Source organism: Homarus americanus, unplaced genomic scaffold (genome assembly GCF_018991925.1).
Source record: "Homarus americanus isolate GMGI-L3 unplaced genomic scaffold, GMGI_Hamer_2.0 scaffold16712, whole genome shotgun sequence".
NCBI classification, from domain to species: domain Eukaryota; kingdom Metazoa; phylum Arthropoda; class Malacostraca; order Decapoda; family Nephropidae; genus Homarus; species Homarus americanus.
This window is the reverse complement of record NW_024757794.1, coordinates 1,911,473-1,926,667: the sequence shown is the minus strand read 5'-3', so window position 1 is coordinate 1,926,667 and position 15,195 is coordinate 1,911,473. Positions and strand designations below refer to the sequence as shown.

The 15,195-nt window shown below is 36.7% G+C and overlaps 1 protein-coding gene across 3 annotated transcripts in view; it reads right to left on the bottom strand.

Annotated features, from left to right (window-relative positions):
- Positions 1–15,195, bottom strand: part of LOC121857784 (ubiquitin-conjugating enzyme E2 S-like) — a 70,493-nt gene that overhangs the window by 2,051 nt on the left and 53,247 nt on the right. The window contains exons 6-11 of one of the 3 annotated variants that reach the window (XM_042353986.1): positions 13,204–13,361; positions 11,011–11,189; positions 6,178–6,307; positions 3,399–3,546; positions 1,803–1,993; positions 859–987 (exon numbers count right to left, since the gene is read on the bottom strand). In XM_042353986.1, coding sequence (XP_042209920.1) covers positions 859–987; positions 1,803–1,993; positions 3,399–3,546; positions 6,178–6,189 — 480 coding nt within the window. In that variant the 5' untranslated portion in view covers positions 6,190–6,307; positions 11,011–11,189; positions 13,204–13,361. The remainder of the gene's footprint in view (positions 1–858; positions 988–1,802; positions 1,994–3,398; positions 3,547–6,177; positions 6,308–11,010; positions 11,190–13,203; positions 13,362–15,195) is intronic. The other 2 variants (XM_042353987.1, XM_042353988.1) reach the window with 2 other exon arrangements.

Genomic DNA, 15,195 nt, shown 5'->3' with positions numbered 1-15,195 from the left:
TTTTTTTTCTATTCACCCACCAACTGTGGCAGGGGGTTATTTAGTTTGCCTTTTCTGTTTGTCCATATGCCCATTAGCCCAGTTAAAGGAATTTACCTTGGTGGGAATATACTGTATGTTTTACAAACCTTTTTTTAGTTTAACAATTATCAATCTTCTACAGTCAGTAGCTGGCTCTTTATAATTACAAATTTCCCACATTCTTTGCAATAATCTTCCAAACTAAACAATCCTGTCTAAAACTATCAACTTAATGCTTGAACTGACAGTTCCACAACCCTGCAACCTACAACTGCACGTCTTCTTACTCTGCTTTATGCAGGCTTACCCTTTTTTTTTTATACTAGGCCTGGTTCTCTGCTACATCACTCTTTATGAAGTACAGGGGAGTACATAAAATTTTGAATTCTTCTCCCTTGCCAAACTTCCTCACAACTCAATACCCTTACTCCCTTCTTACAGACATGCATGCACACCTTTACTTAGTCAACAACTCAGCACATATCTACATTTACCAACATTAGCTATCAAACCTCACTTTATGAACTTGCTCTGCCTAAATGAGTAGAGTATGCCCATAACCCAATGAAAGGTGCTTATTTATCTATGGGTTATACATATTATGCATTACAATACACAAATATATTGGAGAGCTATTTATTCAGAGAAACTTTTCAAGTGGCTATATAGTATTCATTTTCCTAACACCAACTACACTAGTCTCATTATATCTACACACTTTTTTATATCTACCAGCAATGCAATGCTTTTTCTATTTAGAATAGGATGGCTAGGAAAAACAAGCGTGTGTATGTGTTCACTGTGGCCCTTTAACCTGCACAAAAATAATAACTTTACCTGTGCGTGAATTTCAGTTATCATCTTGGCTCTAGCAGCATAATCATCATAGGCCTCTAACAAGAGCTTTCCTGCCTCTTCATTTAGAGCAGACTCTGCATTTGGTACAATCAGAAGACACTTTATCACCTGTAATAACAAAGTTATAATGTTATCCTATCCACATACAATGAACTCTCAATTTACAACATTTTCTTCAGTTTTACTTATATGTAGTCAGTTAATTGTGTTAGGTTTTTTTTAATACTGGATAAACCCAATTAACATGAGATTCAACTTGGTGGCCAAATAGGAATAGTATGTTCCAGTCCTCCCAAGTGTCCCACCCTCTCACAACTGCCTATCTCCACACACACACACACACACACCCTCAACCCAGAAAGTTGTGTTTTTACACTAATCGCTGCTAAGTTTTAGCTCCAATAATAATTAATACCTAACAAAATCATGCTTTAATCTAAAAATGTCTCAAAGTACATACACCTAGTCAGGTAAAAATGGCAAAATGTTGTTGTGTCAGCGGGCGTGAACATCATTGCCAAAACCTATTCAGTGTTTTATATGCAGTTAATTATCATGACAGTACATTAAAAGGGGAAATTACAAAAACTTAAAGTATTGAATATCTAAGCACAATTATTTTAAGTTATATTCGAAAAAAATTTATTGCTGAAACTCAACAATGTTTTATCAACAGTGTTGTGACAAAAGGTTACAGAATAACTAATGTATTGAAGCTTACTTAAGCAAAACTATAATTACTGTAACAATATCTTTAATGCATAAGGCAAGAAGCTGATCACAACAGGGTGGCCAGTTGATACAGTATGTTTGCAATCAATTTGCAGCATATGTCAGTATCAAGAGTATCAGTAAGTACTTTGCAGAAATCTACAGTATTCTAAGAAACTAAAAATTATATTTACACAACAGATGTTACTTACCAATAGCACATGTCTAATTCCGAGGTCAGCCTTCCAATCTTTTTTTAATGTATTGACACAGATTTCACCATTTGATGCAACATTTGGATGAAAGATCTTGGTGAGGAAGTAGCCCTTCGGGGGAACATTTGGGAAGTCCTTACTAAGGGCCAGTTTTACTCGAAACATTCCTCCAGCATATGGTGTGCCAGCTGTAAGAAGATAGCTGTTACAACAAGGTTTATGAAAGATGTATATAAATAAAATTTTATTAAAATTTCTTCCCACCACAAATTGTGATGATCAATGATGGCTGAAATGATCCTGAAGTGGCTAAACTTCGTTACCAAGGTAACAAGGTGTACAAAAAAAAAATTTCATTGGAGAGCTGTCAATAAAAATAAAATACACACATGCTCTGCACTGAAAACTAATTAATACCCCTGTACTTAAAATGAGAAACTAGAAATAAAATGGTAACACATACGCTGGAAGGATCTAAGTACTGTAGTGATGAATTAATATCCAATTCACAATTCCAAATGTTTGTACAGTATACAATATTCCAGGTGGGGATGTACAAGTGGTTTGTAGAGCTGAATGCTCATTTTTCTGTCACTACAGTCAGCTACAATACCTAGGGATTGGTTGCTTCATCACTTTCCTTACTTGCTGTGCTACTTCTACAGCACTCTTTCAGTCATTCTTAATATTGGGGTGATGTTGGCTTATTTCCATATCCAAGGACTTCCCTTAATTTACTAAAAACTCCTGCTCGGTGCTTTTAGTGAAGTACAAACATACCTCTTCACTGACTCTTATCACATTTTCTGCATCATCCATGCCCAGAGTTTTGAGTTCTTTCGTGGAGGCATCTTTTCCTTGACGATTTAATTTGTGACTTATCTCTCGTAACTCATTTTCAAACTCTGATACAAATCTTCCTTGAGATTGGCATTTCATCCAGTGTCTTGTGTGAACATTAATGCACAATATTCAATTATGGGTACAGTATTTATAATCTGTTTCTCACCCTACAAAGCCAAGTTGTCTTTGGCCACCCTTTTGCTTCTGGTATACACACCAAAGGAGATGGAACCTTTTTGTGTATCTTGCATCAGCTTCATCTCAGTGTCTTGCTGATGGATTTGTGAAAGTTTGGTCAATATCCACTCGCACTGTCTTGAAATATTTTTAATACCAGGTAATAATAATAAAAAAGTGGCAAGCCGAGTGTCAAGTTGCTCTGGCTATAAGAACATAATAAGGAGTGGAAATGATATATTAGTAGAGTGTATAAATTACTTGAGTGATTTTTAAAATGGAAAGGGGAAGCTCAAGATGGAAGGAGACGAAGTATGGACATCCTGGCTGTAGTGGTGCACATAAATTATAGGAGAGCATGGTGGCATGTGCCTTGTGGGGAAATCACACCAGCCAGAACAAATGTATGAAGGAGAATCTGCAATTTATTTAAATTCAGGCCACCCAGCAGTGTAGAGGGAGATGGTTTGCATGATTAGCCGGTAAAACACACAGATAACCAATAAAAGAACATCTATCAATTAAGCTGTGAAAATACAATCATACTCTCTGATAAGCATAGGAGTGCCTCACCAGGTCCTGCTATGGTGGCCTGGATGTCTGTAATGTCTTCATCATTCATGTGTACCTTGATGCCCTCTGGTGGACCCTTCACCAGTTCTGTCATTTCCTTCATCACTCCTCTTAAAATCTGGGGTGAGAGGTTTTCAACATTGCTGGTCTGAAATATAAATATAGTGTTATTATATTGTACTGACGCTCATAAGAACACAAAGGATCCCGACCACTAAATCAACAGATATAAATATTAAAACAGTACTGTGTACTGTACAATACTTGTTTTTTCTATACAGTATTCAAGAGTGATATATTGTACTTGTACTTTGGAGAATATGAAGAACATCAAAGGCATAAATTCCTCTTACACGATGCAAATATGAATTTGTTTCAAAATGTATACCACATACTGTACTGTATAGCATGAAACAATACTAAGTCACTGTTCTAACTTTACTGTAAAGCAGTGGTGAACAACCTGTGATCCATCAAGGTTGTGGGCCCACAAGATTTCTTTTTCTTTCTTAAACATTTTCCAAGATTTTAATTACCTTCATTAATACTCACACAATTCACAAATAATGTTTTATATAATTATTAATTTTGAATTTATCAAACGCATTTAAAAAAATATTTTTTAAATATGGCAATGGAGATGGTGGCGAGTCACTTGTCCAGGTTCTGGCTTAAGTTTCAGTGTTGCTACAGATCATCTTATTCTATACAAGATAAAATATTGCAAATGTATTGATGTATGTTGACTTCTCTATTTGAATTATGATAAAATTTTCAAGGATGCAACCCACTTAGATGATGGAGGACCACTCATGTAGCCCATTAACTGACCTGGGTTGCCCGTCACTGGTGTAAAGCAATACAACATTTCTTTAAATGTGGCAAAAGAACTTTTAACTGTCTTTTACTTATCTGCAAGTGCTAAAAAGTTTTCTAAAAAACTAACATCTCACTAAGCACAATAAATAGTAGTTTTTAACTATACCTATTCATGTCACCTGCCCATGAAACTGACTCACAATGATTAAAGGTCAACTTCAGTTCCATTTTTCTCTGCTTTATTCCTGATGTACAACACACATACACTGGCCTAAAAGTGGAAGGTGTTATGTGTTGTAAAGTCCAAGTGGCCAATCCAATGAACAACACTTAAAATCGCATAAAACACACTAGGTACTGAGTCCTGACTGATGTGACATGCCTTTTTGTTGATGGTCTACATATGAAAATTTCTCAGCCTATGAGTAGCATGTTCTTAACCTAACTGCACAAATTTACACTTCAACATAACCTAAACCAACCCAACATCTACTCCATCAAGAGACATTACTCGGGTCATTCCAGAACTTTCGAAATCCTGCAAGGTACAGTCGCTCAGAAAACTACAGTATCTTTCCAAAATTATGTTGAGAAAATATGACAACAGACGAAGGATTTTGACAACCCTACTAAGACAACAGGGGGGGCACCTCATGCGACCTGTATCACACAAACCCTCACTCTCATCAACCCTTAACACAGCTTGGTACATACCTAAGATATAATCTAAAATTATTTTTAATTTTCACATGGTTTTAGGGAAACACAGCAGGACTTAAAGGGACATAACATTTCTTCAATCCAGCCTTTTCACCATCTGTACCATCCAGGTCAGAATTAACCTGGATTCAAGGGATTTAATGTGTGATTCACTTCTACAAAGAACTACAAATAAGTTGGTGTTTCCTTTGTCGAGGAAGGTACCAGGTAATCTGTCAAAATTGAATTATAATTCAGTATCAATATACTGTATATAATGCCTTTTTTCTTTCCTGGGGGTAGGGGGAATACATTGGAAACTCAAAAAAAAAAAAAGGTACGGGTAACCCCCCCTTCCCCCAGAGTTATGTCAGTCAATTTCCAAATAAAAAATGTCAATGTAATCATTATTTTAATCTACAGTATTTAGTAAAAGCCTCTTAACTGGTCATATTTAACAAAAAATCTAACTAGCAGAGCACTTTCTTAAAATCCAGTAAGTGAAAAATGGTGTTAAAATCCCGGATAAACCTAAAGATAAACACCACGAAAGAAGGCACAGAACTCTTCTTCCTTCTATCAGCCTGACCAAGCTGCCCTGTGAATGTGTGCTTGTTTATGCAAAAAAAAAAAAAAAACCAACCCTGTCATCTAAAACATAATTATGGTTCACACTGTACTGTACTTCAATTTCTCACTCGGCACTCCATCGATAAAAACAAGTCGGCCCACCCATATCATTCAGATAAGAAAGAAAACAATTCTAGTCTCACTTTTCCCAATGCATATACTGTACTGTATACTAAAAAATTTGTGGATATGCCACATACAGTCTCTCCTCGATTTACGACGTTCATTGTCGTTATATTAAAATATTTTTTTCTTCAAGTCCAGACGTTTGGTCGTAATGTCTTACGACGCCATACGACAACTTTGGCTGGCATGCTGCCATGTGTGTACAGCATCCATACCATATCCCGTTCAGTTTGTGTATTAAAAAGGTAAAAGTTTTACAATTATTATAATACAAATTATTTTCGTCGATTCGACTTACGACTCAATACCTGGTAGTCGGAACGGAACCCCGCCGTAAGTGGAGGAGAGACTGTACTGTATACATTATCCAAACAATTCATTGAATTGCCAACATAATGAGATCAACTATTTTTTTTTCATTTGTGAACATGGTAAAAAGCAGAACTTTGACAACTTATAAGTACCCCTGTGATCCACCCAAAGCATAGTTAATAAGGCCACTCACTTCATATCCCATTTTACAGTACGTACTGTATTTTCAAACTCTTCAAGCTAAGTTGGGGCTAGATAATGCCAACTATAACTGGAACATTCAGGGAAGATTCGCAGCAATGTACCATCTTCTCTATGTTGCCCTAAGACAACAAAAAAAGGCAACTAAAATACCTAAAATGTAAACATTCTTTTACACCATTATATTATATTAACACAAAAATAAGAAAAGTAAATTATGTATTCATGCGAGAAAAAATAAATGTCAAAATACTTTAGAGATCATCCTTGCTAGATATAAAATTTTGACAACATATTTACCCTGTGCATTCAGCCCATACAGTCCGGCACCATTTCTCAAGCTATCTTAAGGTTTAATGCTCCAGAATTTCTTTTTAAATTTGGCAGGATGTAAATAACTAAAAGCAAATGCAATGAACTGAAAATTAAATTTCAAGGTCAAAATGTGAAGCTGCTGAAATGCAAAAACCAACTAAACCAACAGCGAGCCTAATTTAACCTAAGTATTCATGTTCTTGTGTACCATACATTTTAATATTCGTGTTAGGACTGTACATGGCGACCTCCATCAATAATAGAGAATGAACTTGACAAAACAGGAAAAGAACACAGGATATTAACTGCTATTCTGTACTACAGTACATTTCTATCATATGCTAACTACAGTCCTGTTCAATATAATACAAATTTCCCAGGTCACAAATTATGAATTGTACTAAACTGTACAGTACTGTATTATTAGTATTCAGAAGTCACAAAATGAGCAGAAATAGATGGGTACTTTTCAGCACATTTCTATTATTCCAATTCAGAATTCAGTAGTAATATGTAATGATATTATCAAGGGATTTCAATACAGTACAAATATTAGATTTCACAACTACCAATATGTTCCCATTAGAAGGATTTCCTAAATGCATAGGCTCTACCGTCCCCTATATAATGTTGGTGAGGATGACCTTAGATGATTGAGAGTCTAGAGGTATTAGCTATATAAACCTTGAAGAATTTTGAGTTAACCTGTAAACCTTGACAGTTTGGTTCCCATAAATGTTGATCAACGAGAGCTGTGGCTTATCCTGCAAACTTTTGTAAAGGCGAGTTTGGATGTGTAATATAAATCCTGATGCACTGTAAACAGGAGAACTGTGTGGGAGTGAAGCAGTTATAAAACTCAAGGCTGAAATAATGTGGCTTGGATAACAAACAAGACACATCGTAGTACTGTACAACTGGAGGTATGAGGATGGCCGACTTGGATCCATGACTGACGTGTTAGAATTAAAGAATTATTAGCAGTCAAAACATACCAGAAACAAGGTACAATAATACCCTGAAAAGCCTGAATTTTTTTACTTTGCTATTGGAAACTAACCTTGTCAAGAATTTGGCACACAAGAGACATTCAGTACACTATATTGTGTCCTTATCTTAAACTGTACTGTTAACTAATTTTGAATTGCTTCTTCACATTATTTCTGGTCACAGCCTATATGAGTAATTCCTATACGGTTAATTTAGGTTAATGTAGGTTTCTCACCGAGGAAAAATGTAGTTGGGCCATTCAGTTTTTCTTTGCCCTAAGACATTCTTTACTCTCCAAAGACAGTACTACAACATGAGTGCAGTGACACATTATCTAGCTGGTTAACTGAAGATGCTGTCAAGACCCCCTTTAAAAATATGGTTTCTCAGGGGTTTCTGAATGAAGCTCATGCACTTATGTGATGAAAGTCCATGGAATGACACAGCTTCAACATTCATGACTTAATTGTATGATGCTTAACTGTTCAATGCTTTAGATGGTAGATCCTATATGCAAACTAGACTCGGTGAATAAATCATTAATATTCATTTTTTTTTTTAATGGGATAAAAAAAAAAAAAAACTCAGTACAGTATTCTGAATGGCAACCACACTGAACTATTTTATAACCAACAACATAATCCAGGCACATCTAGCATCCTGTAGACTGCCAAATTAACCACTGTAGGCTAGTTTAGGTTGGAAATAACTAGGGCAAGAATAGGTTATGGTTAAGTTGCAGTATGACACTTCCAAAATACAGTGCTTGAAAGAATTTGGGAACTTGAACCACAACACAGTACTGTACTGTACTGAAAAAAAAAATGGTGGTAAATGAACATTCTAACAATAAAAAAAATTTAACCTAAGATTTACATTTAATATTGTGAAGAAAGATTATTTTATTTTTTGAGGTAATAAATAATTTCTTAGTGAAAAAGCTTGCAAAGACTAATCAGTATAATATCTTGTCTAACCTAACCTATGGTACAGATTATTACCTGAAAATATTTAAGAGTGGAGGACCATTGATTACTAACCCTTAAATACTGGTATTAAGTAATATACAGTACTGTAATTGAAAAAAATAAACAAATAAAATCACATGCTGTACATTATTCTGCTAGTTCAACCATTAGAATAAACAGATAATGGAGCAACATCAGAAAAAGACTTCAAATCATTACTACAAGTATAAGTATAATATGGTCACATGTTCAATCACATTATTTTCGACCAATAGTTTCCCATTTTGTTTTTTATTTCTCATCTACTCTTCTTAAACGATTAGGAACAAAATGAGGGGAAACATCATGTCAACAAGTACCTGTACATTATTTCCAAACCAAAACTCAAATCTAACATTGAAGATATCGGATATGTTACAGTCAGAAGGTAACTATTGATCTGCAAAAGGGTTAAGATGATTATACAAGAATTACAATCCACTATAGAATTAGTTTTTTCCACTTGCAACTTAAATTTGTAGTCATTTGTGTTTTTATCTTTAATTTACTTTATCCTCTTTGCCACTGATCAACTTGTTTGTCAAAAACTACAACAGGTTCATAAAATTTTCAACCACAATAAGCTGCCAGGTTACAAAGGTTTGATCAATATTGAATCTGTAAACATCATGTTATAGGAAATTTTATACATAAGCTTGTGACTGGGTAGCCTTGAACCCAAAACCAAACTGTACAATCACACACCTGTTTCAAAGATGATGAGGCGGGAGGGGGATAAAATAGAATTAAAAAATAAATAAATAATATAATACACCAAGCCATAAAAATCATTCACCCTAACTTATCTACAAATGAAAAACTCTTGGTATTGAAATATATAGTAGAACTAAATATCTTTCTTACCTAACTGTCCTAAAATCTTAAAGCAGTAGTTAATTGTCTAGACAAGGGCCTGTGCTTACTTCCATTATTTATCTGACAGTCATTCTGATTGATCCTAGACATATTGAATTAAGTAACTTGCAAACCTAACTGGATCTAAGCAACTTAACATAACCATATCTAATCAACCTAATATAACCATATCTAACCAAACTGGATATGACCAACCTAACATACCCATATTTAACCAACCTAACATACCCATATTTAACCAACCTAACATACCCATATTTAACCAACCTAACCTAAATGTATCTACCCAACCTATCATACCCATATTTGACCAACCTAACAACCATATTTAACCAACTTAACAAACATATTTAACCAACCTAACCTAACTGTATCTGACCAACCTAACATACCCATATTTAACCAACCTAACCTAACTGTATCTGACCAACCTAACATACCCATATTTAACCAACCTAACCTAACTGTATCTACCCAACCTATCATACCCATATTTGACCAACCTAACATAACCATATTTAACCAACCTAACAAATATATTTAACCAACCTAACCTAACTGTATCTAACCAACCTAACTTAACCATACCATGTTTGCAAGTGACCAAATTCAGTAATCTAGGTCATCAACTTTGACGAGTCAGAATGAATGCCAGACAATTAGCAGCAGTAAACACAAGTCTGTGACCAATGACAACTTAGAAATCTTATAAATAACAACACATGTACAGGTACATTATTGGGAGCATCGGGGCATTACACGATTGTCTTGTTAGAATTCAACGACAAAGTAGATTGCAAATTCATGTATTGCAGAAATTCCATAATGCAATCTTCATTTATATAAAAAAAATATATAAATAAAATGCTAACTTCAATAATTTGGCAGCCACTAAAAAACATACCTCAGTAATAAGTTCAGAAAACATCTCAGGAGAGACTAAATAGTAATTAAGGGGAAAAACTATAATTATATTCCATATGGGGTTTTGACACAATCTTGACTAACATCTAATACTCTTCATTACTTACTACCTCTGTGATTAAACACTTACAGGTTATTTGATATCAAGGAAATTATACCAAGTTTACTATACCTAACCGAACAGCAGGTAAAAAATATATTCATATCATTTCTCAGGTCGTTTTTGGATTAGTTTGTAAAGTACGTCAACATGGTTTGGTCTCCTTCCATCACCGTAAGTGGTACACGGGATCTTAAGACACTAACACTACCCCTATTTATCTCATCGATTATTAGTGCCACCAGGGAAGTGACTGTACCTTAGGAATATAAAATAGAGGGGAAAAGAGGGACAGTAATTAGCAAGGGTCATTCCAGAACTGACCCAAGTTAACCCGACCCCGATAGTGTCACTTATGCGCTTTTCTAGTAATTCACCTATGAAACTTGCACTCGCTTCCTTCACTCACAATGAACCATCCATTTTTTATCACATCACATTAACATTGAAATCTTAAAGGCCTTCCAGGGATCAATGAGACGTGAAATAAAGAGCAATTTAAGAAGGGTAGTGCTGGAAGTTTACCTGTGCTACCTCCAAGAGTGACCCTCCACACTTCTCTACCTCCCCCCGTCACCTCCATCACCTTACCTACATGTTTGCCCCTACTTACCGACGCCATGGTGGTAATTTAAGGCTGCCAGCGAACAATACCAGCGGGAGTGTGGCTGACAGGCAACCTCACAGGGAGGAGGGGGTCGTCTCTCACTGTTTTCGTCGCCCTCACGTACAGGCATCAAACATTCGAAATCCACCAATCAGGGAGCAGCTGATCGCGCATGCGCTTCTGTCCTGTCGATAACGCGCAATATTTAAATTACAATTCTTTTATTAATGATTATTAAGAAAAGTTATTCCTCTTTAATAGACTTGTGTAACAAATATTATCTTACTGTTGAGTTAAATGTTAAAAGTTTCGTTGCCGAAAACTAATTTCCTCGATTTTTTAGCATTTTTTATTTCTTTAGTGAAACAAGTAATACACCCAATAGGAGATACAATGTTTACATTTATGCATAAAAAATGAGCTGTTTAAGTCTATGAGGATATAAGTTACCCACGTGTGGATAAACTGATAATCTGACGAGGAAAAATTCTCAGTATAGTACTTTAGTTTTGTTACCGCGTAGCCCTACATCTTAAATAAAACCGTAAAATAAAAATTTTACTCGAGTTATTTTATTTTCAAAATCTCATTTGTCCAGAATATAAATCAGTTTATGTAGAGTAAACGGTTAAGCCAAAACGTTTTAAAATACAGAACCCACTGGGAATGAAAGCAATTACGTAACCTTGGATTAAATGGCGTGGGTGTCAACTGTGTGCAGTGAACACAGTGCACCCGACCAACGACACCAACTGGAGCGCCTCTTATCATCTTATGAATGAGTTTATACTTTAAATCAACATTTTTAGACAACTAAGCCTGAGGAATAATAATGGTTCGTTATAGTATCTATTTAACAATGCCGTTACAAGAGTATAATTTCTCAACAGCACCAACATTTCTCCACAGCATCATCAGAATGCACGGTTCTCCAACGACTGGACGTAACCTTGGTCATTTGCAGCCAGCGTACGTTAACAAGTGCAGGAAGACAGAAAGTAATATATGTCTAGTGATGACACAAATGCACACTCAAACATATATCATTATATATCCATACAAATGCCCACGCCCACATACTTACACCCCTCCTCAAAACACACAGCCATACAAATTTTAATACTGTGTATCCTTGAATATATAATATACACGCAAGAAGGTAAACGTCACACACACACACAAACACACTCACACAACTCCAGCCAACCATCTACCTGCCTGAAATCACCAGCACCTGTATGTCATAATAAACACACGAAAAATATAAATAAGCGATTAGAACTTAACCCTGAGATAAATTTAGATATCGATAAAAATGATAGTTTATTTCTAAAACTTCTGGGTTTAGTCTACTCTAATATTATCATCTTAAGAACATTATTTATCTTCACGTTGGAAGAGGTTATATTAGACACAATGCCTCATGCTAGTTGCGAGGCTACTTGAAGAATCCGGGGCGATTAATTTTATCTCTTGTCAAGCGTTTAAGCTGAGGGGGCTACCTAGGTAGTATAGTTGACCCTGGCCGTGATGAGCCATATATAGCCACTGACAGCTCCATGGAGTTAAGATAGTACTGTAGTAATAGTGGGAGCGGCGGTTGACGGCTGCAACACACGCTGCTGAATGGTCGACATTCTTCCTGCTAGATGGTAAATAATTGTACAGCAGCCTGTTCTGTCTCCCCTCTCCAGGCGCCGCGTGAAGCCGTGTCCCGAGAATAGCTACGGTAGAAGGATGCTCAGTGGTGGATCAATTTATTTGTTTTTCCTACTTATCATTTATCCAGGTAAATTCTCGGGCATTTTTGGGACTAGGAAGTGTCAAGTGCGGGGCGGTGTATTGTACATTAATGCTTATTGTATGTCGCCAATGCTTTCTATCTGCTTTCATCCACCATTCCGCTCCTATTAATTTGACATTCTGGGGATAAATATTCTAAGACTGAGGTTTACTTTTTGGTAAATCAAGAATAAATTGCACAGCTCGCAGTTGGGTTTCCCTTCCTCAGGCCAAAGTAGGCCTAATATTAAATCTGAAAAACTTGTTTGATTTGCTGCCTTAAAAGATTTTCCACTCAACTGCAAAGTTTGTGTTAATGATATTAAATTACGAGATAGTATGAGGTTGATATAAACATGCTTCATTTAACTTAAGTTATTTTGAGATATTGTGAGGCAGGAAATGTGTTGTACTTACCGAGCTGACTTCAGAAAGGTCAATAACATTTGTTAGTGAGGTGTAGGAGATGGGCCATTTGGTCAGTAGTGATGTAGACACTGTAGAGGGGAGAAGGTCGGTGCTCTTTCATTTGAGATTTTCTTCAGGCCAGTTAGTACTGCCTTCCGCAACAGCGTCTGTTAAAGAGATAAACCAACAGGTGGTGATGCAGCAGTGCTTCTGGAATCTATTTAAAAACAATCTGCGACAATAAACATGTTTTAATCCGCAAATATTTCAGTCACTATACTGTACATTGTTAACCTCCCATATTTACCACCATTCTCTCCAGTGGGTGTGAAATACTCAAGGGCCACTTGAAGTGCAATATTTCGACTGAACACAATAAGTTAGGATCTAGTCAGTTTGTGTAGACAGAAATAAAAAGTCTCATATAGATTAATAAAGTTCTGATATATTTCTTCACTGCAACAATCATCGTTGTCTATTGGTGAATTAAGTTTGTATCCCCAGGTATGTTGTCTTTTACTGTTTATCAAATTTACAGTAACGGTTAATCTTGCATGTGATCGTTACTATCAGTGTTAAGAGAACTGTGTAACGAGCTTGCGGAGCCCCTTAAGATCCTGTTCTGCAAATGCCTGGATGAGCAAAAGGTCCCCGACTACTGGAAGATGGCTTTTGTGAGTCCTATATTCAAGAAGGGCGATCGCCACTCCACGAATAACTATAGACAGTGAGCCTGACCGGCATAGTGTGCAAAGTACTAGAGGGCATCGTAAGAGACGCCATGATGGAACATCTGCTCGAAACAACCTTGTAAAGGAATGCCAACACGGTTTTATGCCGGGAAGATCCTGCTTAACACAATTACTCAAGGTACTATATGTTTGGACTCAAATTTTAGAACAAGGTGGAAATATCGACAATATATACCTAGATTTTGCCAGGGCTTTCGAAAACGTACCCCATGAAAGGCTGAAAATTAAACTGTAAGGTTACAGGATTCGGGGGAATGTCCAAGCGTGGATCAGACTCTCTGCATGACAGCAAACAGTGTGTGGTGATAAATGGTACGAAATCGTCATGTGTACCTGTGACTACCGGGGTACCACAGGGCAGTGTATTGGGTCAGCTGTTGTTTGTCTGTTTCATTAATATCATGTCAGAAGCTATAAACTCCTCCATACAAATGTTTGCGGACGATACCAAGTTATTTAAGGAAATTAAGAACCAAACAGATTGTGAAGAGCTACAGAAAGATAGCTCCAAGAATGGTCGAGGAAATGGCTGATAAAATTCAATGTCACGAAATGCAAAAGGATGCACCTGGATCGCACCAATCGTAAGGAGGCGTATCACATGTCCCAACAGGACGAAGAGACTGCATTAATTGAGACTGAATGTGAAAAGGACCTGGGTGTGAATGTCGACAATGAACTTAAATTCTCGGGCCATTGTGAGAAGAAAGTGAATCAGGAAACGAAACTAGTAGGTTCTTACAAGAAGTTTGTTTAGCTATCTGGACGGTCCGTTACTGGTCACGATCTTCAAGATTGAGGTGCTTCCTCGATCGTCTAGAGTATTGTCACCTCGTCTGATTTCCGAGGTATGCTAGAGACTGTCAATTGATTGAAAATGTATAAAGGAGGGTCACCAGACTGGTGCCTGCTCTACGGCACCTCAGTTACCCAGAGAGATTGGAGCGCCTGCAACTACCTTTTGCTTATACTACAGACGGGCGAGGGGCGACCTAATCGAGGTGTATAAACATCTCAGGGGGCACTACTCGGTCGAATGTACATACCTGGAGCTGGCGGACGCTCGCCCCTTAAAGGGTCACAGCTCAAAGTTGAAGAAACCTCAAGTCCAGAAAACTGTGAGGGCAAATTTTTTGGGAGTGAGAACTGTGAACTCTTGGAACAATCTACCGGAGAGCGTTGTGACGGCATCGAGTGTGAGCTCATTCAAGGTCAAACTTGACCAACACTGGAGCAGGTTCTGATGTAA